Source organism: Scyliorhinus canicula, chromosome 18, assembly GCF_902713615.1.
Source record: "Scyliorhinus canicula chromosome 18, sScyCan1.1, whole genome shotgun sequence".
NCBI lineage: Eukaryota > Metazoa > Chordata > Chondrichthyes > Carcharhiniformes > Scyliorhinidae > Scyliorhinus > Scyliorhinus canicula.
Window position 1 is genome coordinate 5,528,859 of NC_052163.1, and position 26,041 is coordinate 5,554,899.

Genomic DNA, 26,041 nt, shown 5'->3' on the forward strand with positions numbered 1-26,041 from the left:
ATCACCCTACTCAAGTCAACGTATCCACCCTATAACCCAACAGCCCCCCCCCCCCCATTAACCTTAAAATTTAAAAAATTTTTTTTTTTTTTTTTAATGACTTGATCTTGGTGGGCTGCATAAAGACCTTTGGCGGGCCGCATGCGGGCCACCCCTGTTCTAAAGCTTTAGATTTTTAAATTTGGTTGAATCTGGCAGGCACCATGTATGACAAGTTGGGTTAATGTTTTTCCACTTTCTTAAACTATTTGCATTTATTTTTGCAGTTCCTTTATAACAACAATACACGCCAGCAAACTGAAGCCAGAGATGATTTGCATTGTCCTTGGTGCACGCTGAACTGTCGGAAGCTATACAGTCTGCTTAAACACCTCAAGCTTTGCCATAGCAGATTTATCTTCAATTACGTGGTGTGTGAACTTTATTGAAATCTCTTAAAGGGAACTTGCAGTAGTCATGGTGTTGGTTCTTTTTCTTGGCAAGGTGTATCCCTTTCGTTTGGTATTAAACCAGTGTGTTCACAACTTTGGATATGATCCCAACATGAGCTATCAACCTCAATTGTGCTATCACTAAGACCACATTTCCATAACTTTACCCCTGTCCTCAGCTCATCTGCTGCTGAAACACTCATTCGTGCTCTTGTTACCTCAAGTTCGACTATTCTAGCACAGCCCTGACTGGTTTCCCCCGTCCGTTCCAATGTTCTATCCTCTACCGTCTAACTCTTTGGATGCTGCCCCTGTCTTTTAGTAGCAGAGCCCATTCCCTTATCATCCTTCTGCTTGTTGACCTACATTCACTCCTGGTCAAACTGTTCCTTAATTTTAAATATCCCCAAATTTGTTTTCAAATCCTACAACCATCTGAGATAATTGTTCTTCAGTAATTCAGCCCTCTGATGCATCCCTAATTATAATGGCTTCACCATTGGTGGCCATTATGTGCATCTTTAGTTGCCTACGCCCCAAGTGCAGCATACATTCCCGACATCTCTCTACTTGCTTTCCTTCTTTAAGATGCTGGGTAAAACATATTCCTTTGACCAAGCTTTTGGCCATCTGACAGAATAGCTCCTTATCTGGCTTGGTGTCATAATTTGATTAAGAAAGTTCCTGTGAAGCACCGTGTGATATTTCACTATGTTAAAGATGCTATATCAATACAAGTTCTTCACACCCATTCCAAAATGTAATGAAGTGTAGAGAGCTGTTTGATTGGCAGGTACTTTAAGGCAGGGATCATTCTAAGGAAGATTGGCATTTGTATCTCACTGATCACTGCCTTGGCTGTGGTCAAATGAGCCCACAGAAGCCTGAAATTCAATATAGGTTGTCTTTACCCAAGTGAACACATTGCTGTTCTTGAATCAAAATCCTGTATTCCTTCCCAATAGCACTGTGGGTGTACTTGTCCCACATGGACTGCAATGGTTCAAAAAAATGTGCATCTCATCACAATCTCCAGGGCAAATGTTAATGGTGATGCCATTGATGTCCACAGCCCAAGAATTATTAAAAGAAAAACTAAGGAAGCCCCAGTTTCTTTCCTCTTTAATCCATGCTTGGATATTTTGAAATGCCTTATTGATGCTGTGGATTCCTGATTCGAATAGGATTGAAAATGCTGCTCCTTCGCAGTTTAAGCATCTGATAATCTCTTGGTATCGTATGGATTTTTTTTGACCAAGACACAAATGGTCTAATCCAAATTCCCCATTGCGTCAGAATGTGAAAGATGAGCGTTGAAATGGCTGGAGCTATACTGGATATGCACTTGTATCTAAATCGGTCAACTTTGAAACATGATTAAATTGCTCTGTAGAGATCTAAGCATGAATAACATTATTTGCAAGTTGGCATAAGTGCATCTATGTTGCCATGAATCATTTCTGTTTGTAGGTACAAGATATTTTTTTAATAAATGAAATAAATGCAAATCTGAAATAAAATCAAGTGCCAAGACCAACCCTGGTCTGGCAGCATCTGTGGAGAGTGAAATAGCATTAACGTTTTTAGTCTGTATGTATGACTTCTTCATAGCTTCAGGCTCTGAAGAGTGATACAGACTCCATGTTAACCTCTATTTCTCTCTCCACAGATGCTGCCAGACCTGCTGAGTTTATGCGGCATATTGTTTTTATTGCTGAATGGAATGTTCTACCACTGCCCATTACTTCAGAACCTGCTTCCATCCTAGTGTTATAATACTTAAATGGTCTGAAAAATTCTGCATGACTTAATAGTTCATAGATCTGCTTGTTTTTTTATTTCTCTGCAGCCGCATCCTAAAGGTGCTAGGATAGACGTGTCTATCAACGAGTGTTATGATGGCTCGTATGCAGGAAATCCTCAGGATATTCATTCCCAGCCTGGGTTTGCCTTTAGCCGCAATGGCCCCGTGAAAAGGACACCAGTGACACACATCTTGGTCTGCAGGTAATAACACTTAAATGCCCTCATAGTTTAAAGGAACACAGCCAGGTTTACTGCAAGTCTCGTCACGTGGCCAGTAAATGCATAGATACAGCAGTTTAAAAAAAAAATGATAATCACATTTCCTAATTGATCAGATCAGCTGTTTGGAGAACTGCATTGTATGTCACCATTGGCATTATGCAAGTGACTTGGTTACATGCCATGGAGCCATGAGGATGGCACACAAATGGCCCTATTAATATGCTATCTCTTTAGCTGTGGACATCTTTTGGGTTTATCCAGCAATGCTCAGGAAACTGAAATGGGACAAAAGAGGGCGGCACAGTGGTTAGCACCGCTGTCTCACGGCGCAGAGGACTCTGGTTCGATCCCGGCCCCGGGTCACTGTCCGTGTGGAATTTGCACATTCTCTCCGTGTCTATGTGGATCTCGCCCCCACAGCCCAAAAAGATGTGCAGGGTAGGTAAATTGACCATGCTAAATTTCCCCTTGATTGGGGAAAAAAGAATTGGATACAAATTTATTTTTAGGAAACAAAATGGGATAAAACGCGTAGAAATATAATCCCAGTAAATTCTGCTGCCTGATGTTCTGGTTTAATTTTCCCCTAACATTGACCCTCTTAAGGCGAACTTTATTTTCTCGAGACTGAGAAACCCAGCCATGTCACTAACCCAGGTCTCTACACTCGAGGGCTTCGAGTCCCTCCACATTAATAAGATCCGTCTCCTGGCTTAAGGGAGGCAAAGGCCAAGACGCCGGCCTCTTTTGCCCCCTGAACCCCCGGATCTTCCGACACTCCCAAGATCGCTACCTCCGGACTCGGCACCACCCTTGGCCAGTAAATGACCTTCGCGTCACACACTGCTGTCGACTTACGTCCGGGTGGAGAATCAAATACTTTCTTGGTAAATTACTGGGAACTCCAATGTGATCATCCCAGTGCTTTAAATTGGAGTGTAATCAAATAGCTAGGAGTGAAATCTAGTAAATAGGGTTTTTTTTTTTTATATAATTTTTATTGGAATTTTTTTACAGAAACTATAAAACATAACGACAAACAATGAAATGCAACAAAATAACCCATAATAACTGTGACACCCCCAGACCGTATCGGCGCATGTATCACATCCCCCCACCCCCCCAACCCTAATGAACAACAAAAGAACTTAAAAAATATTAAAATTAAATAAACAAACATAGTCATTGTTGGCCCCCCCCCCTTTTCCCTCCCCTTTTCCCTCCCCGGGTTGCTGCTGCTGCTGTCCCCGTACCCTATCGTTGAGCCAGAAAGTCGAGAAAAGGCTGCCACCCGCCTAAAGAACCCTTGTACCGACCCTCTCAGGGCGAATTTGACCTTCTCTAGCTTAATGAAACCCGCCATGTCATTGATCCAGGTCTCCACGCTTGGGGGCCTCGCATCCTTCCATTGTAGCAAGATCCTTCGCCGGGCTACTAGGGACGCAAAGGCCAGCACACCGGCCTCTTTCGCCTCCTGCACTCCCGGCTCCACCCCAACCCCAAAAATCGCGAGTCTCCATCCTGGCTTGACCCTGGATCCCACCACCCTCGACACCGTCCTCGCCACCCCCTTCCAGAACTCCTCCAGTGCCGGGCATGCCCAGAACATATGGGCATGGTTCGCTGGACTCCCCGAGCACCTGACACACCTGTCCTCACCCCCAAAGAACCTACTCATCCTCGTCCCAGTCATGTGGGCCCGGTGCAGCACCTTGAATTGGATGAGGCTAAGCCGCGCACACGAGGAGGAAGAATTAACCCTCTCCAGGGCATCAGCCCATGTCCCGTCTTCGATCTGTTCCCCCAGTTCCCCCTCCCACTTCGTTTTCAGCTCCTCTACTGACGCCTCCTCCGCCTCCTGCGTAACCTTGTAGATATCGGATATCTTCCCCTCTCCGACCCAGACCCCCGAAAGCACCCTGTCGCTCACCCCCCTCGCGGGAAGCGAAGGGAATCCCTCCACCTGCCGCCTAGCAAATGCCTTTACCTGCAGATACCTGAACATGTTCCCCGGGGGGAGCCCAAATTTCTCCTCCAACTCCCCCAGGCTCGCAAACCTCCCATCAATAAACAGGTCCCTCAGCTGTCTGATGCCCACTCTGTGCCAACCCTGAAATCCCCCATCAATGTTCCCCGGGACGAACCTATGGTTCCCCCTTAACGGAGCCTCCATCGAGCCCCCCACTTCTCCCCTATGTCGCCTCCACTGCCCCCAAATCTTGAGGGTAGCCGCCACCACCGGACTCGTGGTATACCTCGTAGGAGGGAACGGCCACGGCGCCGTTACCAGGGCCCCCAGGCTTGTATCGCGACAGGACGCCCTCTCCATCCGTTTCCATGCTGCCCCCTCCCCCTCCATTACCCACTTGCGCACCATCGACACATTGGCCGCCCAATAATACCCCGAGAGATTGGGTAACGCCAGCCCCCCACCATCTCTACCCCGCTCCAAGAAGACCCTCTTCACCCTCGGGGTCCCATGCGCCCAAACAAAGCTCATGATGCTGCTAGTCACCCTTCTAAAAAAGGCCCTAGGGATAAAGATGGGCAAACACTGGAAAAGGAACAAGAACCTCGGGAGAACCGTCATTTTGACGGACTGCACTCTACCCGCCAACGATAGCGGCACCATGTCCCACCTTTTAAATTCCTCTTCCATCTGCTCCACCAGCCTGGTAAAATTAAGCTTATGGAGAGTCCCCCAACTCCTGGCCACCTGCACCCCCAGGTATCTGAAACTCTTCACTGCCCTCTTAAATGGGAGTCTCCCGATTCCCCCCTCCTGATCACCCGGGTGTACTACAAATACCTCACTCTTGCCTAAATTTAACTTATAGCCCGAGAAGCCCCCAAATTCCGCTAACAGCTCCATCACCCCCGGCATTCCCCCTTCTGGATCCGCCACATACAACAGCAGGTCGTCCGCATACAGCGATACACGATGTTCCTCCCCACCCCGCACCAGACCCCTCCATCTCCCTGACTCCCTCAACGCCATAGCCAAAGGTTCAATCGCCAGTGCAAAGAGCAAGGGGGACAGGGGGCACCCCTGCCTGGTCCCACGGTAGAGCCTAAAGTACTCCGATCTCCTTCCATTGGTAACTACACTCGCCATCGGAGCCGCGTAGAGCAGCCTCACTCATTTGATGAATCCCTCCCCAAATCCAAACCGCTCCAGCACCTCCCACAGGTACCCCCACTCAACTCTATCAAATGCTTTCTCCGCATCCAGCGCCACCACTATCTCAGCCTCCCCCTTCCACTGCCGGCATCATAATAACATTTAGTAGTCTCCGCACATTCGTGTTGAGCTGCCGTCCCTTGACAAATCCTGTCTGATCCTCATGTATCACGCCTGGCACACTGTCCTCTATCCTGGTGGCCAGGATCTTCGCCAGCAACTTAGCGTCAACATTGAGGAGCGAGATAGGCCTGTATGATCCGTAAATAGGGTTATTGAATGGCTACAATAACCTCCCATTCTAAATGCCACGGCCATAGAAGTGTTCCCCATTGACTTGAGGATTGAATAACTTGGTTTTGCATCGACAAGTGAAACATGTGGCCTCCAGAAGTAGGTTGCAACGTATATAATTGGAATAGGCAATATATTAATCACAAGAAAAACTAGCAGGTCTATGAGTATCTTTATGCATGCGCTTTGGGGCGGGGATACTTCCTGTCGGTATGAAATATTTAATTTGTCGAGTCAAAGGAATCCATGAAGGCCAATCCATTCAAAATTTTTCTTAACTTTTTCAAGGCCGAAACGCACTAAACCCAGTCTCTCTGAGTTCTTGGAGTCTGAAGATGGGGAAGTGGAGCAGCAGCGTACCTACATCAGTGGCCACAATCGCCTTTATTTCCACAGTGACACTTGTCTTCCCCTCAGACCACAGGAGATGGATGTGGACAGTGAGGATGAAAAGGACCCCGAGTGGTTGAGAGAGAAAACTATTACAGTTAAGTGTTCAATATTTTCCTCCATCAGAACACTGCCGTATAAGGGTGGCGCAGTGGTTCGCACTGCTGCCTCACAGTGGCTCAGTGGTTAGCACCGTAGCTTCAGTGAATAGCACTGCTACAACACGATGGCACAATGTTTAACACTGCTGCCTCATGGTGGCACAGTGGTTGGCACTGCTCCCTCATGGTGGCACGGTGGTTGGCACTGCTGCCTCACGGTGGCGCGGTTGTTGGCACTGCTCCCTCGTGGTGGCACGGTTGTTGGCACTGCTGCCTCACGGTGGCACACTGTTTAACACTCCCTCATGGTGACAGTGGTTGGCACTGCTGCCTCGCGGTTGTGCAATGGTTGGCACTGCTGCCTTGCGCTGGCGCAGCGGTTGGCACTGCTGCATCATGGTGGCACAGCGGTTGGCACTGCTGCCTCGTGGTGGCGCAGTGGTTGGTACTGCTGCCTCATGGTGGCACAGCGGTTGGCACTGCTGCCTCACAGTGACGCAGTGGTTGGCACTGCTGCCTCACAGTGACGCAGTGGTTGGCACTGCTGCCTCACAGTGACGCAGTGGTTGGCACTGCTGCCTCACAGTGACGCAGTGGTTGGCACTGCTGCCTCACAGTGACGCAGTGGTTGGCACTGCTGCCTCACAGTGACGCAGTGGTTGGCACTGCTGCCATGCGGCACCAAGGATCTGGGTTCGCTCCCGGCCTGGGTCACTGTCCTTGCGGAGTTTATACATTCTCCCTGTGTCTGCCTGGGTCTCATCCCCACAACCCAAAGATGTGCAGGGTAGGTGGATTGGCCACGCTAAATTGCCCCTTAATTGGAAGAAAGAATTGGGTCTTCTAAATTTAAAAAAAAACACTGCCAGACAAAATGACCAATAGTTTGGGTCTTGGTGGGTGATAAGAGATGGTGAATTGGTCTTTGGTTTTCCACTGATTGTCAGGCAAGAAAATAACCCCTGTTCTGCCTGCGGTGGCTAATTTCCTTTCTCGCCCCCTACCCCCTCCATTCTCCCTTTTCTTTTGAAGGTGGTCACTGGTGTTAAGGCTTGTGTCTATTGCTGACACCTTAATCCGTGTGTCAGATCAGCATTTGGTCTTGTTTTTGGGATAGTGGTGGTAGAACTCTGACTGGGGCTGTCCTTGTTCAGAATCTCTGAAGGCTTCATTGCCTAACATCCATCTGCACAAGTTCCAAATGAATCTCTCTGGCTCCCCTCTGCTGTACTGCTGGAGCGAATCGAGGGATCTTCATAAGTTAAACTGTGTTGGCATGGGCTGGGAATTGAACCTGGGTTCTTGCTGGTCTGTGGCACCAGTACAAGAAGTTGATTGAGCTTATACAATGTAAACCCCTTTTGTCCAAATTATATTAACTTAAGTGTAATTGAGCATGGTGGTGCTGTACCACAGTACAATTTTGTACTGATTTGTCCTGTTACGTTTATTTTCCAAGGACGTTCTTGTCATGCTGGCATCAGGCAGGTTTCAACAAAATTTTTGAATTGGTGTTTGAACTAAAATTTTTGTTTTCCTTTACTGTAGCAAATCGATGAGTTCACCGATGTTAATGAAGGAGAGAAAGAAGTAATGAAACTGTGGAACCTGCATGTTATGAAGCACGGGTAATTTTTAGAACTTTTTACACTCCATTGGCTGGTCTGTTTACTGCCAGATACGGTATTGGGATGAGGTCTGCTTACTGTTGGATACGGTATTGGGATGAGATCTGCTTACTGTGGGATACGGTATTGGGATGAGGTCTGCTTACTGTTGGATACGGTATTGGGATGAGGTCTGCTTACTGTTGGATACGGTATTGGGATGAGATCTGCTTACTGTCCGATACGGTATTGGGATGAGGTCTGCTTACTGTTGGATACGGTATTGGGATGAGGTCTGCTTACTGTTGGATACGGTATTGGGATGAGATCTGCTTACTGTTGGATACGGTATTGGGATGAGGTCTGCTTACTGTGGGATACGGTATTGGGATGAGGTCTGCTTACTGTGGGATACGGTATTGGGATGAGATCTGCTTACTGTTGGATACGGTATTGGGATGAGGTCTGCTTACTGTTGGATACGGTATTGGGATGAGGTCTGCTTACTGTGGGATACGGTATTGGGATGAGGTCTGCTTACTGTTGGATACGGTATTGGGATGAGGTCTGCTTACTGTGGGATACGGTATTGGGATGAGATCTGCTTACTGTCAGATACGGTATTGGGATGAGGTCTGCTTACTGTGGGATACGGTATTGGGATGAGGTCTGCTTACTGTTGGATACGGTATTGGGATGAGGTCTGCTTACTGTGGGATACGGTATTGGGATGAGGTCTGCTTACTGTGGGATACGGTATTGGGATGAGGTCTGCTCACTGTCAGATACGGTATTGGGATGAGGTCTGCTTACTGTTGGATACGGTATTGGGATGAGATCTGCTTACTGTGGGATACGGTATTGGGATGAGGTCTGCTTACTGTTGGATACGGTATTGGGATGAGGTCTGCTTACTGTGGGATACGGTATTGGGATGAGGTCTGCTTACTGTGGGATACGGTATTGGGATGAGGTCTGCTCACTGTCAGATACGGTATTGGGATGAGGTCTGCTTACTGTTGGATACGGTATTGGGATGAGATCTGCTTACTGTTGGATACGGTATTGGGATGAGATCTGCTTACTGTTGGATACGGTATTGGGATGAGATCTGCTTACTGTCCGATACGGTATTGGGATGAGGTCTGCTTACTGTGGGATACGGTATTGGAATGAGGTCTGCTTACTGTGGGATATGGTATTGGGATGAGGTCTGCTTACTGTTGGATACGGTATTGGGATGAGGTCTGCTTACTGTGGGATACGGTATTGGGATGAGGTCTGCTTACTGTTGGATACGGTATTGGGATGAGGTCTGCTTACTGTGGGATACGGTATTGGGATGAGGTCTGCTTACTGTGGGATACGGTATTGGGATGAGGTCTGCTTACTGTGGGATACGGTATTGGGATGAGATCTGCTTACTGTTGGATACGGTATTGGGATGAGGTCTGCTTACTGTCCGATACGGTATTGGGATGAGGTCTGCTTACTGTGGGATACGGTATTGGGATGAGGTCTGCTCACTGTCAGATACGGTATTGGGATGAGGTCTGCTTACTGTTGGATACGGTATTGGGATGAGATCTGCTTACTGTTGGATACGGTATTGGGATGAGGTCTGCTTACTGTTGGATACGGTATTGGGATGAGGTCTGCTTACTGTTGGATACGGTATTGGGATGAGGTCTGCTTACTGTGGGATACGGTATTGGGATGAGGTCTGCTTACTGTGGGATACGGTATTGGGATGAGGTCTGCTTACTGTGGGATACGGTATTGGGATGAGGTCTGCTTACTGTTGGATACGGTATTGGGATGAGGTCTGCTTACTGTGGGATACGGTATTGGGATGAGGTCTGCTTACTGTGGGATACGGTATTGGGATGAGGTCTGCTTACTGTGGGATACGGTATTGGGATGAGATCTGCTTACTGTCAGATACGGTATTGGGATGAGGTCTGCTTACTGTGGGATACGGTATTGGGATGAGGTCTGCTTACTGTTGGATACGGTATTGGGATGAGGTCTGCTTACTGTGGGATACGGTATTGGGATAAGATCTGCTTACTGTTGGATACGGTATTGGGATGAGGTCTGCTTACTGGTGGATACGGTATTGGGATGAGATCTGCTTACTGTGGGATACGGTATTGGGATGAGGTCTGCTTACTGTGGGATACGGTATTGGGATGAGGTCTGCTTACTGTTGGATACGGTATTGGGATGAGATCTGCTTACTGTTGGATACGGTATTGGGATGAGGTCTGCTTACTGTTGGATACGGTATTGGGATGAGATCTGCTCACTGTGGGGATACGGTATTGGGATGAGGTCTGCTTACTGTGGGATACGGTATTGGGATGAGGTCTGTGTACTGTGGGATACGGTATTGGGATGAGGTCTGCTTACTGTTGGATACGGTATTGGGATGAGATCTACTTACTGTTGGATACGGTATTGGGATGAGGTCTGCTTACTGTGGGATACGGTATTGGGATGAGGTCTGTGTACTGTTGGATACGGTATTGGGATGAGGTCTGCTTACTGTGGGATAGGGTATTGGGATGAGGTCTGCTTACTGTGGGATACGGCATTGGGATGAGGTCTGCTTACTGTGGGATACGGTATTGGGAAGAGATCTGATTACTGTTGGATACGGTATTGGGATTAGGTCTGCTTACTGTTGGATACGGTATTGGGATGAGGTCTGCTTACTGTGGGATACGATATTGGGATGAGATCTGCTTACTGTGGGATACGGTTGTGGGATTAGGTCTGCTTACTGTTGGATACGGTAGTGGGATGAGGTCTGCTTACTGTTGGATACGGTATTGGGATGAGGTCTGCTTACTGTTGGATACGGTATTGGGATGAGGTCTGCTTACTGTGGGATACGGTATTGGGATAAGATCTGCTTACTGTTGGATACGGTATTGGGATGAGGTCTGCTTACTGTTGGATACGGTATTGGGATGAGGTCTGCTTACTGTGGGATACGGTATTGGGATGAGGTCTGCTTACTGTTGGATACGGTATTGGGATGAGATCTGCTTACTGTTGGATACGGTATTGGGATGAGGTCTGCTTACTGTTGGATACGGTATTGGGATGAGATCTGCTCACTGTGGGGATACGGTATTGGGATGAGGTCTGCTTACTGTGGGATACGGTATTGGGATGAGGTCTGTGTACTGTGGGATACGGTATTGGGATGAGATCTGCTTACTGTTGGATACGGTATTGGGATGAGATCTGCTCACTGTGGGGATACGGTATTGGGATGAGGTCTGCTTACTGTGGGATACGGTATTGGGATGAGGTCTGTGTACTGTGGGAGACGGTATTGGGATGAGATGGTACTTTCTGAAGGCAGCAGTCAATTCATTGGATGTAACTTGAATTGTTTAATGTTTGAAAAACCAAGAGATGGAATTATTCTATTGTTTTTAACTTAACTTGCAAAGTATAAATTGTTTTTAACTTGCAAAGTCTAAATTCGACAAACAACAATATAGAAATTCGGACTTCCGGTGGCGGCGATGCGAAGCTAAGCCGCACGTTCGGCAACCCCCCCCCCCCCCTTTTGGACTTTCGGGCTCTTTTAAGAGCCCGCAACGGCGCTTTTTTGACTTTTCCCTGGGGGGAAACACAGCCAGTGTGCCCAGCGACTGGTGGATGGACTGGACTCGCAGTGGAGCAGTCCAAAAGTCGGCTTTACAGCAGAGGAAGGCGAGAGGCAGAAAAAGCAAGATGGCGGCAGGCGGGGAAGCAGCAGCAGTGGGTGCGGGAGCAGCAGGAGCTGCTTCATCGCTCCTTCAAGGAGCTCAAAGCTGAGATCTTGGAGCCGTTTAAGGTCTCGCTGGACAAGCTGGTGGCGACTCAGACAGCCCAGGCCATGGAGATTCGGGAGCTGCACCAAAAGGCTTCGGACAACGCGGATGAACTTTTGGACCTGGCAGTGAAAGTGGAGTCGCTGCACAAGAAATGGCTGGCGAGGATGGAGGCGATGGAGAACCGCTCCCGCCGGAAGAATCTGCGGATTTTGGGCCTCGCGGAGGGGCTGGAAGCTCGGATTTGGGGGCCTATGTGGTCCTAATGTTGAACTCGCTGATGGGTGCGGGGTCATTTCGTGGTCCACTGGAGCTGGAGGGCGCCCATCGAGTGCTGCAGCGGAAGCCGAGGCCGAACGAACCGTCCAGGGCGGTACTGGTCCGTTTTCACCGCTTGGCCGACCGGGAGTACATGTTGAGATGGGCGAAGAAGGAGTGGAGCAGCAGTTGGGAGTACACGGACGTTAGGATTCATCAGGACTGGAGCGCGGAGGTGGCGAGGAGAAGGGCTGGCTTCAATCGAGCGAAGGGAGTGCTTCATAGGAAGTAGGTGAAGTTTGGCCTTCTACAGCCGGCTCGCCTCTGGGTCACTTACAAGGACCGCCAGCTCTATTTTGACTCTCCGGAGGAGCCCTGGGCTTTTGTCCAGGCTGAGAACTTAGACTCGAACTGAGGACTGGGGGGCTGGGGAAAAATGTACTTTGTTTGGAGGCTTTGCCCTCCTGGGTATCCTGTTGTTTATATTGGCTGTGTTTGCCGATTGATGTTGCCTGTTCGTTTTCGCTATTTTGTTTTTTTCGGGGTTGTTTTCTGGGCTGTTGTTTATTTACTGTGGTGGTTTTTTTTGTTTAGTCCACTGGTGGGTTGGGGAGTAGTTTGGGGTCCCGATGGGTCATGTGTCCGTCTTTTTCCCGTGTGTTGGGTTGAGGGGCGGAGCTTGGGTTGGAAGCGCGGGCTTTCTTCCCGCGCCTGAGGAACTGGGGGCGGGGCCAGCGCTGGTAGGGTGGGATTGGTGGCTGTGTTTGGGGGGGGGTCGTGGTTATGGCGGGAGTAGCCGGGATCAGCAGAAGTCAGCTGACTCACGGAAGCACAATGTTAGGGGTAGCGCAGCTAAGGGGGGGGGGGGGCTAGCTTTTGGGGGGGTGGGAGGACCGGGTTGTTGCTGCAGGGACTGAGGGAATGGATGGTGAGGGGGGGGGGGGGGGGGGTCTGCCACCGTGGGGAGTGGGCTTGGGGGGTTCCCTGGGCGCGTGGCGGGTTGAGGAAGAGCTATGGCTGATCGGGGGAGGGGGATGGCCCCCCCGGGTTCGGATGGTCACATGGAACGTGAGGGGGCTGAATGGTCCGGTGAAGCGATCCCGGGTCTTGGCTCACTTGAGGGGGCTGGGAGCGGATGAGGCTATGCTCCAGGGTTACGGATCAGGTGAGGCTAAGAAAAAGTTGGGTGGGACAGGTTTGATGGGAAGAACTGAGGGGTGGCAATTTTGGTTGGTAAGAGCCTGTCGTTCGTTGCGTCCCGGACCTTGAGACAGGGGGATTGATCCTGGGTGGGGACTTTAACACGGTGCTGGATCCGGCTCTGGATTGCTCGAAGTCTAGGACGGTCAGTAGGCCGGCAACGGCCTTGGTGCTGTGGGGGGGTGGACTCTTGGAGGTTTTTGGAGCCAGGGGTAGGGAGTTCTCCTTTTTTTCCCATGTTCATAAGGCGTACTCCCGGATTGATTTTTGTGCATAGCAGGGCGCTAATCCCGAGAGTAGTGGGGGCGGAGTATTTGGCGATAGCCATTTCTGATCATGCCCCACATTTAGTGGTTCTGGAGCTTGGGAGGGGAAGGATCAGCGCCCGCTGTGAAGGCTGGATGTGGGCCTTTTGGCAGAGGAGGAAGTGTGCGGGCGGATCCGTAGGGGTATCTAGAAACCAGTGATAACGGGGAGGTGCGAGTTGGGGTGGTTTGGGAAGCGCTAAAGGCAGTAGTCAGAGGGGAGCTGGTATCTATTCGGGCGTACAGGGAGAGGGGGGAGAGGGCCGAGAGGGAGAGGCTGGTGGAGGAGATGGTCAGGGTGGATAGGAGATATGCAGACACCCCGGAGGAGGGGCTTTTGAGGAAGCGCCGCAGTCTCCAAGCGGAGTTCGATATACTGACCACCCGGAAGGCGGAGGCGCAGTGGAGGAGGGCGCAGGGGGCGGTATATGAGTACGGGGAGAAGTCAAGTCTGATGTTGGCTCACCAGCTCTAGAAACGGGATGCAGGAGGGAACTTGGTGCGGGGTGGAAAGGACATCAATGGGGTGTTCAGATCCTTTTACGAGGGGCTGTACCGGGCGGTGCCCCCCAGGGAAGCATGTGGGATGGACCGCTTTTTGGATAGGCTGGAGTTCCCAAGAGTAGGGGACGAGCGGGTGGAGGGTTTGGGGGCCCCAATCGAGTTGGAGGTGCTGGTGGAGGCGTTGGGAAGTATGCAGACAGGGAAAGCGCCGGGGCCTGACTGGTTCCCGGTGGAATTTTACAAGAAATTCTCAGATTTGCTGGGCCCTCTGCTTGTGAGGACCCTGAATGAGGCTAGGGAGTGGGAGGGGGGGCGCTCTCTGCCCCCAACGATGTCCAGGGCAATTATCTCTTTGCTCCTGAAGCGGGACAAGGCCCCCTTCAGTGTGGGTCTTACAGGCCGATCTTGCTCCTTAATGTAGATGTCAAGTTGTTGGCAAAGGTGCTGTCCAGGTGGGTGGAGGATGTGGTCCCGGCGGTGATTCATGAGGATCAAACGGGGTTTGTAATGGGGAGATAACTGCATGGCAACGTGCGGAGGCTCCTTAATGTCATGATGATGGCGCCGGCGGCTGGGGAGTCAGAAATTGTGGCGTCCATGGATGCGGAGAAAGCTTTTGATAGGGTGGTGTGGAGTTACCTCTGGGAGGTGTTGCGGAGGTTTGGGTTTGGTGAGGGGTTCATCAGCTGGGTGAGGTTGCTGTACAGCTCCCCGGTGGCGAGTGTGGTGACGAATGGGAGGAGGTCGGCGGACTTTCGGCTTTCCAGGGGGACGAGGCAGGGGTGCCCTTTGTCTCCCCTGCTCTTCGCGTTAGCGATTGAGCCCCTGGCCATGGCGCTGAGGGACTCGAAGAGTTGGAGGGGGATTGTGCGGGGATAGGGGGAAGGAGCACCGGTGGTCGCTGTACGCAGATGATCTGCTGTTGTATGTCGTGGATCCGGCTGAGGGGAGGCCAGAGGTGCTGAAGATACTTCAGGAGTTTGGGGACTTTTCGGGCTATAAGCTCAATATGGGGGAAAGTCAGCTGTTTATCCTGCACCCAGGGGATCAGGAGAGGGAGATAGGTGAACTCCCGTTGAAGAGGGCTGAGAGGAGCTTTAGGTATCTTGGGGTCCAGGTGGCTAGGACCTGGGGGGCCATGCATAGGCTTAACTTTTCCAGGCTGGTGGGGCAGATGGAGGAGGAGTTTAGGAGGTGGGACGCACTACCACTTTCGTTGGTGGGCAGGGTCCAGTCGATTAAGATGACGATGCTCCCGAGGTTTTTGTTTACTTTTCCAGTGCCTCCCCATATTGATCCCCAAGGCTTTTTTCAGAAGGATGAATAAGTCGATTCTGGGGTTCGTGTGGGCGCGGAAGGCCCCGAGAGTAAGGAGGGTATTGTTTGAGCGAAGAAGGGAGGTAGGGGGGCTGGCGCTGCCCAACGTGTGTGGATATTATTGGGCAGCGAATGTGGCGATGATTCGTAGGTGGGTGACGGAAGGGGAGGGTGACGCATGGAGGAGATTGGAGGTGGTGTCCTGTGCGGGTACGAGTCTGGAGGCTTTGGTGACCCCCCCGCAAAGTACTCCACGAGTCCGGTGGCGGTTGCGTCCCTTAAAATCTGGGGACAGTGGAGGCGGCATAGGGGGGAAGTGAAGGCCTCAGTTTGGCCCTGATATGGGGTAATCACTGTTTTGCGCCGGGGAGAACGGGTGGGGGATTTGGGAGTTGGCACAGGGCAGGCATCAGACAGTTTGGGGACCTCTTCCTGGATGGGAAGTTCGCAACTCTGGAGGAGCTGGTGGGGAAGTTCCCCCCGGGAACGCTTTTAGGTACTTGCAGGTCAGGGACTTTGTTAAGAGGCAGGTGGCAGAGTTTCCGCGGCTGCCGCCAAGGGGGGTGCAAGATAGGGTGCTTTCGGGGACGTGCGTCGGTGAAGGAAAGATCTTGGCTATTTACCAGCTGATGCAGGAGGTGGAGTCCTCCGTAGAAGAGCTCAAAGCGAAGTGGGAGGAAGAGCTAGGGGAAGAGATTGAGGATGGAACGTGGTCGGATGCCCTGGAGAGGGTGAATTCCTCCTCCTCTTGTGCACGCTCAGCCTAATTCAACTGAAGGTGCTGCATAGGGCTCACATGACGGGGACAAGGATGAGCCGGTTCTTCGGAGGGGAAGACAGGTGCGGGAGGTGTTCGGGAGGCCCGGCGAACCACACCCATATGTTCTGGGCTTGTCCGGCCTTGGAGAGGTTTTGGAAGGGGGTGGCGGGGACTTTGTTGGGAGTGGTCGGGTCTAAGGTCAAGCCGGGCTGGGGGCTTGCGACCTTTGGGGTAGCTTCGGAGCCGGGAGTGCAGGAGGCGAGAGAGGCCGGCATTCTGGCCTTTGTGTCTCTAGTAGCCCGGCGCAGGATTCTGTTACAGTAGAGGGATACGCGGCTCCCGAGTTCGGAGGCCTGGATCAACGACATGGCTGGGTTCATCAAGTTGGAGAGGATGAAGTTTGCCGAGGGGGTCGGTACAGGGGTTCTTTCGGCGGTGACAGCCCTTTCTCGACTTCCTGGCGAAGGGGTAGAGAGTGGTCGGTCTCAGCAGCAACCGGGGGGGGGGGGGGGGGGGTTTGCTATGTTATTTTCTTCTTTCTTGTATTGCTGTTGGTCTTTTGTTATTATTTATTTTGCGGGGTGAGTTCTTTTCTTGTGTTGGTGTGGAAACACGCCTTGTTTGTTTTAAATTGTGGGTAGAAAATTTGTTATTGAAAAACTTGAATAAAAATTATTTAAAAAGAACAATAGAATTTCATTTTGTGGTAACCCGGCTCTTTTTAATGAAAAGGTTAAACATTTACCATTTAGCCATTCACTTGAATAGATATTTTCTTTGTTTCAATCGAGGCAGTGTTTACTGTGTTCAAGGAGAAATTCGATCAATTCCTGACTCTGGAGTGTGGACAGAAAGGAATAAGGTAGAGAAGGGTGATGCAGTGGTTAGTGCTGCTGCCTCAGTGTGCCGAGTACCCGGGGTCGATGGCTGTCCTGGGTCACTGTCCATGTGGAGTTTGCACATTCTCCCGTGTTTGCGTGGGTTTCATCCCCACAACCCAAAGATGTGCAAGGTAGGTGGATTGAGCACGCTAAATTGTCCCTTAATTGAGAAAAAAAGGAGTTGAGTACTCCAAATGTCTGCAGCTACCATAAACCAGTGTGATATCACATTCTGGCTGAGGAAATAGACTGCATTGGAAAGGGAATCACTGTCAATGGCATTTTGTGTAGTGAATTCCTGTGCCTTGTTAATTAACCAGTTACTGGAGGATTTTGATCAGTTCACCAGAGGTTGACAAAGAGAAACAGGAATTAGCAGTGGTTGAGGGGAATTGAAAAGCAATCTTTTCCCCCAGGTGGGTGTAAAAGATGCCTGCTGTATTTTGTTGAAGAACGGGGAGATTCTGGATAAAAACAAATTACTGCGGACGCTGAAATCTGAAACAAAAGAGAAAATGCTGGAAAATCTCAGCAGATGGGGGCAGCAGGGTAGCATGGTGGTTAGCATAAATGCTTCACAGCTCCAGGGTCCCAGGTTCGATTCCCGGCTGGGTCACTGTCTGTGTGGAGTCTGCACGTCCTCCCCCTGTGTGCGTGGGTTTCCTCCGGGTGCTCCGGTTTCCTCCCACAGTCCAAAGATGTGCGGGTTAGGTGGATTGGCCATGCTAAATTGCCCGTAGTGTCCTAATAAAAGTAAGGTTAAGGGGGGGTTGTTGGGTTACGGGTATAGGGTGGATACGCGGGTTTGAGTAGGGTGATCATGGCTCGGCACAACATTGAGGGCCTGTTCTGTGCTGTACTGTTCTATGTTCTATCTGTAGGGAGAGAAAAGAGCTAACGTTTTGAGTCCGCTGACTCTTTGTCAAAGCTAACAGACAGGGAAAGTGGGAAATATTTATACTGTGGAGTGAGAATGAAAGATGAGTCACAGCCACAGAAACCCAGGGAAACTGGGTGCTAGTGGCCACAGATACCAAGGGGAAAGAGTGTTAATGGCAGTCCCCAGAGAGGACAAAAGATGTGAAAGGTCAAACATCAGGGAAACTAACATCAGAGGATGAACTGTAGGTGTGGGGGGAGGGGAAGGGAGGGCAAAGAGGAGAAAGGTGGATAAGATTGGGGAGGGGGGAATTAAATATATATTAAGAAAGAAATGGTGAAAGACAATTACCGTTGTATTTGACAGACTGTATGCTGTACTTGGATTCAATGTTTAAGCAATATTTTTCCTGAACCAGCGATAAATAACTGCTGGCTAAGAGAGTCCATGTAGGCGTCAAACAGTGCACGCAAGTTAGTGACATGACAGCACAAGGAGAGGCCACTGGGCCCATCGAGCCTGTGCCAGCCCTCTGCAGAACAATCCAGGCAGTCCCATTCCCCTGCTATATCCTTGAAGTTCACCAAGCTTGTTTCCCTCATGTATCCATTTGATTTCTACTGTGGAGACAGACACAAAATGTTCAACATCTGTTTCTCATTCCCTGTGATTTCTCCCATTCCTGCCTCTGAGGAACATATCTTTCCATATGTTTATGAAGTAGCCGTTTGCTAGTACAGAAATTAAATTTGCTGAAAAGAAAACATTTTGTCAAAAGATTTTCCTCTTGCACTCAATCGGATAAATCGCAAGAATACCACCAATGTCAAGGGAAACAGCAACTTTAAACCATGAGGAGAGAGTGCTGACTGGTTAGCAAGTGGACTGTAATCGGTAGTGGTGTTACCATGGAGAATGCACCAATTAATAGGGACTGACAGTTAATTGCAAAGCATTGTTGAGAATTTAAACCAGGCAGCTTGATTCTGGTCTCGGCATTACCCTGAGAAATAAACCTATGAATGGATATGACTTTGAAACAATGAGAAAAGTATATGAATTTCATCGAGGTGCAAGGTATGTATACTGTACATCCCAAAGACTGGCGGGATCATAGTAAACAGCCCATCCCTTCTACAGTTTGCATGGGGCAAGGTACAGACCATACTGAAATGGCCTGTGCTTGCAAAACTCAAAACAGAGTCCAACATTAGACATGATTCTGCGACTGGGTAACATTTGCTAATTAATCCTCAGTGTGCTTTAAAAAAAAAAAATTACACCAATTTTAAGATTGTCAGTTGGGCTTGCAGTATGGTGCATTTGTGTTCACTGGAATTTACATATTAATAAACAGGACCTAACATACACACTGTGCCTGTTTCAATGAAACCAGCTATTCACTGGTTCATTCCTCAGGACAATGCCTTGACCAATCAGTCAAGCTGCCTGGTATAAATTTTTAAAACCATGCTTGGCAGTTAACTGTCCGTCACCATTAACTGATGCATTCTCCATGGCAACTCCTCTACAGACTCTACTTGCCAACCAATCGGCACTCTCTTCTCATAAAGTTGTTGTTTTTCGTAATTGAGATGACAATGCTGCCAACTGAGCCAAGCTTTCTCCACTTGCCAGTTGTGTTTTCATGAGCACTAACCTACTTCACTTGACAATTAAGACGAGTAAATTCACTCCCTGTTGTGGTACTGGATATAAAAACCCCGAATGTCCAAGGTTCCATCTCTGGTCTGTGAAGTATTAGCTTAGCATTTGAGAGTTACAGTCAAACTGTCGCCCTGGAGTGAGGTAAGGGAATAAGCAATGACTCCTGCTGCAAAGTATACCCTTAGATTCAGTTGTGTATTGAGCTTTCTGTTCTTTAAGCAATATACATTAATAGGCTCTTCATTATTCTTCCAGGTTCATTGCTGACAATCAGATGCATCAATCCTGCCTGCTCTTTGTAGAGACTTGCGGACCAAGAATAGTTGAGAAAAACCTCTGTCGGAACTTTCTGCTTCATTTAGTTAGCATGCACGACTTCAACTTAATTAATTTAAACACCATAGATAAAGTAATGGCCAGGCTCAGTGAGCTGCAACAGAAGCTGCAAAGAGATTTCTCTGCTTTAAAACTGAGACAGGAGCCCATGGACGAGAATCGGCCAAACAATGAAGACCGCGGTACGGGCACGAGAGACAGAAATTCCAGCACTGACAGTCTCTCCTCAGGAGTCACCAAACAGAGCAAAAGGCACAAGCTCTGAAACTAAAACATTCAACCCTGTCTTTGCTCCCTCCTTTTTTGTCCACATCCCACCCTGCCCCCCCTCCCCTCCACCCCCCTCCCCTGGACACAGTGGATAGTCACTGAGGAGAGAAGGGGCAAAACGAGATTGTTTCATAAACAACGTGGAAGCTCCAAGTGGACACTGAGTTAATCAGTAACAGTGAAACAAGACAACAGTGTTGTAATAAGATTCTTTATTCTTGTAAATGTTGGTGTTGAATTAATTTAGTGGATGGCGTACAATTTAAAAAGGCATTGCATTCACCACAGTAAACTGAACAAGCACAGTTCAGCTAGCTGGAAATGTTTTTTTTTGTGCAAAATCATTCTTTCTAGAAGACTTATTTTGGCTACAAAACCAAATCTTTCTCACAACATCCACATTGGCAGTTTTTAAAAAAATATTGTTTAAAATCTTTCTCTGAAACGTTTTTTGTCAAAAAAACTGCAAAAGGATAGATAGGGTTTCACTTTACATTCTCCATTTAAAAAGAAAGAAGCATGTACTTTAGATGAAGTATGCTATATAAAACCATGAGTGTAACAAAAACCGTCTGTAAAAAAAGTGCAATTTAAATAGTGGATGAAGTTTGCGTGTATATATCTGTCTTGATCTCCTTTCACACAGGAGAGCACTTCTCTGTTCCTGTTTGGAAGGACTTTTTTTTTAAAAAAGTGTCTTTATATCCTGTTTTTAAGATAACATGTCTACTTTCTTTCCACACACCCCTCTTAAAGCTGGTGTCTGCTCTTAACTGGCAGGTCTGTGCATTTATGTTGCTTTCTACTTGCTATCTAGTCAGATTTGCGTGCACACGTGGTTGGTGTGTTTCATCTGCACTAATGCTCTTTAACGGCATAGGAGGGGTTGCACTCTTTTTGCTGCATTTCACCAATGCTTTGTTCTGAATACACCTTCAAGACTGTCTCATTGACAGACACTAGGTAAAAGTATGTTCAGGGGAGGGGGTGGGGTAGATAGCTTGAGCATTGGTGTGTTCCAGCGAGAGTGGGGATTGGGGTTAAAATGCACAGCAAGACTGGGCCAGGAATACCTATTACACTCTTTATGCAATATCTTGAGACACTTTTATTTTCCTGTTATCAACACACAGGGTATTTGTTGCAGGACACACTTAAAAAAAAAAGACGGCTGGAAGGTATGTATTTTACGTAGCATTTTGCCATGTTAAAGCACACAGTCAACTGTGCAAGTAGAACACATTTTGGAGTAATGTAAATGTTTACAGTTTTTTTTCCAATGGAAAGCAATTTCACTACTGGTGCAGTAGCAGGGATGCAGGTTTTTAAATTCATAAAGCACTGTGGGCCGAGTGACGTGATCACCTCGGGTGTTTATTTTTAAAACATATTTTCCTTTTTTAAAAAAAAAACTTATTTAAAGTGAGGGGGAGGGGGCTTCTGTTTAGCAATATTACTTTCGAGCTAGAGATTTTTATATCCCACTTGAGTCACTGACTTTTCCCAGTGTTGACGGTTTGCATTTCTCTGAATCTTTTTAAAAACATGTTCTTCCCTTTATCTCGAAGAGTGTCTGTATCGCCTGTGCATATTTTGTCCGTGGCTTTGATCTGCTAATGCTGTGCACGTGTAAATTAGATTTTTTTTTTTGTATTTTGGGTTGGGGTGCTGTAGTGTTCTTTCCTGCACTAATGTCTCTATCTCAGCAAAGTTCTACTCTCCTGCCACACAGACTGGCATGGTCTGCACAATTTGACATCCCGAGATTTTGAATTAATGCTGGAAATTTTGGATTTCATGAAATTTTACACTGACTTCCTTTTTAAAAACAAACCCGCACTTTCCTGTCAGCTTTTGTAACCAAACTGGTCATTGAAATGTTAATGGGTTTTTCTATTTAAAAAAAATAATAAAAATAAGTAATTTTCCTACTTCAAATTGCCTGCAATTGCCAGCCTTGCAAAACCATGTTTAGATCAGAATGGTAATTTAGAAGGGCGGCATGTGGCGCAGTGGTTAGCACAACTGCCTACGGCGCTGAGGACCCAGGTTCGAATCCCGGCCCTGGGACACTGTCCGTGTGGAGTTTGCACATTCTCCCCGTGTCTGCGTGGGTTTCACCCCCACAACCCAAAAGATGTGCAGGTTAGGTGCTTTGGCCACGCTAAATTGCTACATAATTGGAAAAAAAAAATTGGATACTCTAAATTTAGAAAAAAAAAGAATGGTAATTTAGAAATCAAGATTTAAAACGTCTTCAATGAAGCTGAGCTTGAGCTACCCTGAATGGAGCAGCAATGCTGATATCAAATTTTGGGGCTTGCGCATTCTGCTTTATAAGTAAGTCGTCAAGGGAAATTCGGCAAGGCTGTTCCTGAATTTAAGGGAAAAGTAGTAACTGTTTTCAGTTTTGCTGCCTTCTCTTTGATTTCTGCTCCTTGTGCTTTGAACAGCAGCAGGGAATAACTCTTTAGTGCAGGTGAGCTTTGTCACTACCTTTTATGGTAACTGCAACAAGTTCACACCGTGCTCCCTTTGCAGCATTGTGAAATACAGGACTCTCCTATTGCTGCACTTTTTAAATTTCGGTACGCTGGCTCTAATAACATATTTCCTGGTGTATCGTACAGTTTAAGGGTTAGTGACAATTTTCAAAATCCTTATCGAATCCCTGGGTCAGTTAGCTCTACTTGATTAACAACCAAGGTGCTCCCTTTAATTTTGAAATTGCTTGTTAAGGGAATAACTTGTGTTTGCTTGGTTCTTGCAGCTGACAGTCAACTTGATGTAAAAATTTCTAGGGTCAGAAACAAATGTCAATCTTTAACCCTGGTGCTTGAAAATTGCACAATAGAAGCATGGACATTATGATCGGGGACAATGTAGGTGTTAACCCATCTTGACCCAAGAGATTCACCAGGTTGGGCTGGCTATGTGCAGGCATATTTAACCTTGCTACCTTCCCCATTGTCACCTCTGCAGCCGTTTTTATGTCCCTTGACTCCCCTTCTGGGATGCAGTTCCACAGGTGCTAGCTAACGTACAGTGCCTCTACTAAATGGCTGCTATTCCTGTACGTCTTTGCAGCTCACTCTGTCCCTCTCAATATCTACATACGTGGGTTATGGTGATTTAAGAGCGGGAAGTAGAATGGATCTTCAGCTTCTAGTATCTAAGGTGCATTGGCCAATTCTACTACCATGTACAAATTCCTTCCAGATCAGCAATCCAACTTGGGACCTTGCCGTGCTGTGTTGTTCAGTACCTCAAAGGTGTTGATGAGGAAAGCACCCTGGAACGTTTGCTGATTTGGGGCAGTTGGAAGTAGTTCTTTCATGGACCAGGAAAGGGGTGTGTGGCAGTTAACGTTTAGTAAATTAACTTCAATGTGATGAAGCCTCAATGGATAGGTCATGCAACATTGTAGCACAACAGCACAGATTTGATGGGTTGAGTTGCTGCAATTAAGCAGATGCTTCATTTTGAGCAGAGATGTTCACACACTCTTGGAGTATTTAGAGTAGCAGCAAGGGCTGTTCGTTGGAAATGAGGCTCATGCAAACCAACGTGCACAGAGAAATGTGCCACTAAAGTAGGGCTGGTTCGTTGTACCAGATCTTCACTGAATTAAGGCACAAGGAACAGGAAGCTGTCTCATTTGGAGGAGCTTCATCTGCTAATGTGGGTACTCTGCCCTTGGATAGTGGCCAAGTGAGTGATTGAAAAATGTTTTAAATGACACTTTAAATTTTGCCCATTCAGCATGTGATTCTTGAATGCCAGCCACAATCAGAACTCGAAACCTCCACCACATGTGCCGTGCTCACTGGAAGTGTTGTTTGATTGGAGAAGGAGCAGGAACAGCTAAACGTTGGCCACTGAGGCTATAAGTAGTGAAACCTGAGAACTTGTAGAACTGAGGAACAGACCATTTGAAAATATACCGGCTAACCCGTTGATCTCCATTTTTCTACCATAATTCCTGAAGAATTGCTTCACCATAGTCCTTTCATCGAAAAAAATGAATTATGTGAATGGGGTTTTGCAAGAGGTATTGAATAAAAATCCATGAGATTGTCTACATGTATGGGTCGCATTTACATTTATTGCATAGACCCTAGGGTTTCAGGAAACTGCGATGCCTGTCATGAGGACATCGTCTCCTTCACCAAAGCACATTAGTGAACCCATTGGATTTTTACAATACTCCATTTTTTTTGTGTTTCCTGGTGCTAGCTCACAACTTTGACAAGAGTGTTAGTGTGACATGGTAGCTGTAACCACCTGCCTACCATATCCAGCAACATCCCAGGTCCTGTAGCATAGAAGTCTATTTGGTCTGTGCTGTATGTTCTCAACCCTAATTTCCTGACCGTATCCCACTTTTTCCAAAACGCTTACTGATTCCCTATCGAAAGATGACTTCAGTATCTATCTATTTTGGTGATAAAGCGTTCCCAGGTGGTGGCAGGGGGCAGGAATAAGACATTCTGAATTGGACTTTCTTGTAATGAGCCTAAATGGATTTCCCCCTCTAATTAATCAGATGAAATAAATGGCCTTATCCTAGCAATGTTTTGTAGTCTTAAACCACCTTTTTGTTCCAGGCACGAATTGTTCAAATATTTTCTAAATACTGGAATTATTCTAGATTAGCTGTACCCCATGATTTTATCTGTAAACTGGTAGTACACACAAGGCATTCTCATGCTATCATCTCTGAATTTTTAACCATTTTAAAAGCTAGAATAAATTAAATCTGGTACCTTGGCAGCAAATGTATTTTGAATATTGGGTTCTCTACTATCAACGTAACAAAGCAAGTTTTGATATTTTAATTTTGATTGAAACCCGTGGCATCTTGTCCTCTCTTTGTTTGAAGTTTAATTTAGCTTTATTGGAAACATAAACATTATCAATAATGGTCTTTATTCTGAAAGTAACACAAACGACGAATCTGTCTCGAGACATTATGCAGATGGTTACATTTCATTTCTCTAACTTGCATGCAGCACTTTGATCCCTGATGAACGAGTGCTCTTATTTATAAAATCAGCATAAATACTGCAGATGCTGGAAATCAAACAAAAACCGAAGGTGCCTGAAATACTCAGCAGCTCTAGCAACAGAGAGAAACGGCACAGTCAAATATGACTCTACTTCTGGAGAGTCACCTCAACTTGAAATATTAACCGTTTCTCTCTCCAGATCCTGCTAGTCCTGTTGAGTTTTTTTCAACGTCCTCAATTTCCTAATTGTATTTCAATTTTTTTACCTGAAGGCTTTGCACATTGAGCTCATGGTACCTGACAAACTTCCCTCTTTTGTCATGTCAAATCCGACCATGCAAGTTTCTTGGCATCCAATGAACTCTTGATTTTGAAGGCCCTATGTTTTTTCACTCGATCTCCCCCTCCTTGAATACAATCACCGGTTTACCTTCCAAGTACTTGAGATTACTTTGCTAAATTCAAGTCTCTGCCTTGTAAATCATGCCCTTTCCCAACTCAGAAATATTATCTTGGTCTAGCTTTGTTCTTTTCCATAATACAATAAATTAACTGAATTACTTGTTCAGCTTAATTTTCCAAAACCAAGAACTGCCCTGTCACTCATTGGCTTTGCTACATAGTCCCTGAATGCACTAAGAATTTTCACCTATCTCCCTTTAAAAAAAAAATTTAGAGTACCCAATTAGTTTTTTCCAATTGAAGGGCAATTTAGCGTGGCCAATCCACCTACCCTGCACATCTCTGGGTTGTGGGGTCGAAACCCACGCAAACTCCAGACGGACAGT

The 26,041-nt window shown here is 47.5% G+C and overlaps 1 protein-coding gene across 1 annotated transcript in view; it reads left to right on the plus strand.

Annotated features, from left to right (window-relative positions):
* Nucleotides 1-24,327, plus strand: part of suz12b (SUZ12 polycomb repressive complex 2 subunit b) — an 83,477-nt gene extending 59,150 nt beyond the window's left edge. Inside the window, exons 12-16 of the mRNA XM_038776928.1 lie at nucleotides 267-410; nucleotides 2,281-2,438; nucleotides 6,223-6,421; nucleotides 7,974-8,053; nucleotides 19,894-24,327. Coding sequence (XP_038632856.1) covers nucleotides 267-410; nucleotides 2,281-2,438; nucleotides 6,223-6,421; nucleotides 7,974-8,053; nucleotides 19,894-20,239 — 927 coding nt within the window. The 3' untranslated portion in view covers nucleotides 20,240-24,327. The remainder of the gene's footprint in view (nucleotides 1-266; nucleotides 411-2,280; nucleotides 2,439-6,222; nucleotides 6,422-7,973; nucleotides 8,054-19,893) is intronic.
* The last annotated feature ends 1,714 nt before the right edge of the window (nucleotides 24,328-26,041 follow it).